At 33.3% G+C, this 1,873-nt stretch overlaps 2 protein-coding genes across 3 annotated transcripts in view; one reads left to right on the top strand and one right to left on the bottom strand.

Annotated features, from left to right (window-relative positions):
• Positions 1-14, top strand: part of CBG15707 — a gene marked incomplete at both ends in the record, with an annotated part of 279 nt that extends 265 nt beyond the window's left edge. The window contains one exon of the mRNA XM_002640774.1: positions 1-14. This exon is cut by the window's left edge and continues 265 nt beyond it. Within this exon, the coding sequence (XP_002640820.1) occupies positions 1-14 (14 nt within the window).
• A 1,828-nt stretch (positions 15-1,842) lies between these two features.
• Cbr-gei-4 overlaps positions 1,843-1,873 on the bottom strand; it is a gene marked incomplete at both ends in the record, with an annotated part of 3,999 nt that continues 3,968 nt past the window's right edge. For both annotated transcript variants that reach the window (XM_045243371.1, XM_045243372.1), the window contains one exon: positions 1,843-1,873. This exon is cut by the window's right edge and continues 617 nt beyond it. In XM_045243371.1, the coding sequence (XP_045100945.1) occupies positions 1,843-1,873 (31 nt within the window).

Genomic DNA, 1,873 nt, shown 5'->3' with positions numbered 1-1,873 from the left:
AGAGATACACATGACGAGAAGAGGAGAAGGCGTTATTATTCTGTTTGGTGTGGAGAGAGAGGCTTTTTCGATTTTTTTTCTTTCTTCATTCTCACACTTTTCTTTTTCTTAGAATGCTAGGAAAACTAACGATTTTTCGGAGAAAAAAAATGGTGTTTTTTGTTAGTTAATTCATGTTTTGGCCTGCTAATGTTCGAAAAAACGTGTTTTCTCTTTTAATTTTGAAGGAAATTATGAGCGAAAAGGCAAAATTTGGGTCTGCTAATGTTGCTCGCGTTTCTCTGCGTCTCCATTGGCCTGCTAAATATTTAGCAGACCATTTTTTTGTTTGATTTGTAACTTTTTCCAAAATCCTCGTAGAATCATAGAAAATAGCTCATCTTTCATGATTTTTCTTGAAAGATGCAATTTCTATCATTATCTTGTCTTTATTTTTCTGATTTTGACCAAAATCTGCGTTTTCATGGAGCTTTGGGTATGCTAAATAGCCCCCGCTTTTCAAATATTAGCAGACCCAATTTTCCCGGAAATAGCCGAAAATTGAATTTTTCGGTAGTCGCAGCCGAAATTCTGCTATTTTGATTTTAAATGTGTGAACTTTGAGCCAATTCAAAGTTCTGAGATTTTCGTATATTTGGGTCTGCTAAATAAATAGCAGACTAATTTTTGAACATCCTTCAAACATTAGCAGACCTAAATTTCTCAGTAAGCGATGACAGTTAAAATTACCGGAAATCGCAGTCAAATGCCATCTTAAATGTCCAAATTTCGAGGGATATTCAAGGTTTTTCGGTCGCGATTTCAAAGTTTTCAGATTTTCAACCATTTGGGTCTGCTAAATAATTAGCAGACTAATTTTTCAATGACGAGTAGATCAATTTTCAGAATCATGAAGTGAAAGTATATCAATTTCTGATAGTCAACACGTTCTGAGTCATACACACAAATGGGAAACGGACAAAAAATAGAAAAAAAATTTAAAATCAATTGTTTTATTCATTGGAAGATTCAAAGGTCTTATTCAAAGGAACGATTACTGGATTCTTTAATTATTTTTTTCATTTTTTTTGATTTGATAGAGACAGATGGAGACAGATGGAGAATTAGAAAAAAAAAGAGTAATGATTATTAATTTTGTAGGCTAACACAAAAAAAAAGAACATGGGGCAATTAAGGTAAATTGTAATGCTAAAAAATTATAAACTTAACATTTTTGGATGTTATAAAGGCCATAGGAATATATCTGAAACGGGAATTCTTTTTGAGGTGGCGATGGAGAGATGTTTTGGAAAAAAAAATAGAGGGGCGTGACTTATTAAAAAGGAGGCGTTTCAAAAATGGAAACAAGAAAAAAAATCAAAGAAATACACACAAATTTCTGAGGCAGCAAAAAATTTGTGTGGTAATTTTCTTGGGTGGACTAATGGATGAGATGAAGGCGTGAGATTTTTTGTGGAGAGAGAGAGAAGAGAGAAACAGACAGTAGTCAAAATTCAGGACAAACCGACAGACAGACATACAGAAATGTATAGAGAGAAAACGAATCATTGCAGAGAATGGGAGAGAGAGGTAGATAATTATGATAATGGGGAGGAAAAAACAGACAATTAAAACAGACAAAAAAAAACTTTTTTTTGGAGTGATTTTTTGAGGGTTTTTCTTTTTTTGGGTTTTTGGGGGTGTATATTTTTTGGGTTTTTTTTTCAGCAATTCTAGAAATTTCCCTACTCGGAAAACTAGCTAGGTTGATGGGGGAAATGACAAAAAAATGGGGAAAATCCGACATTTTTGAATTTTTTTGAAGATTTTGGTGTAGAAAATTCCCTAGAAATTCAGCAGAATCTAGATTCTTAGGTTCTGTACGGGTTGAGGA

This window comes from Caenorhabditis briggsae (genome assembly GCF_000004555.2).
Source record: "Caenorhabditis briggsae complete genome, chrIII, whole genome shotgun sequence".
NCBI lineage: Eukaryota > Metazoa > Nematoda > Chromadorea > Rhabditida > Rhabditidae > Caenorhabditis > Caenorhabditis briggsae.
This window is presented reverse-complemented; position numbering and strand designations above follow the sequence as displayed.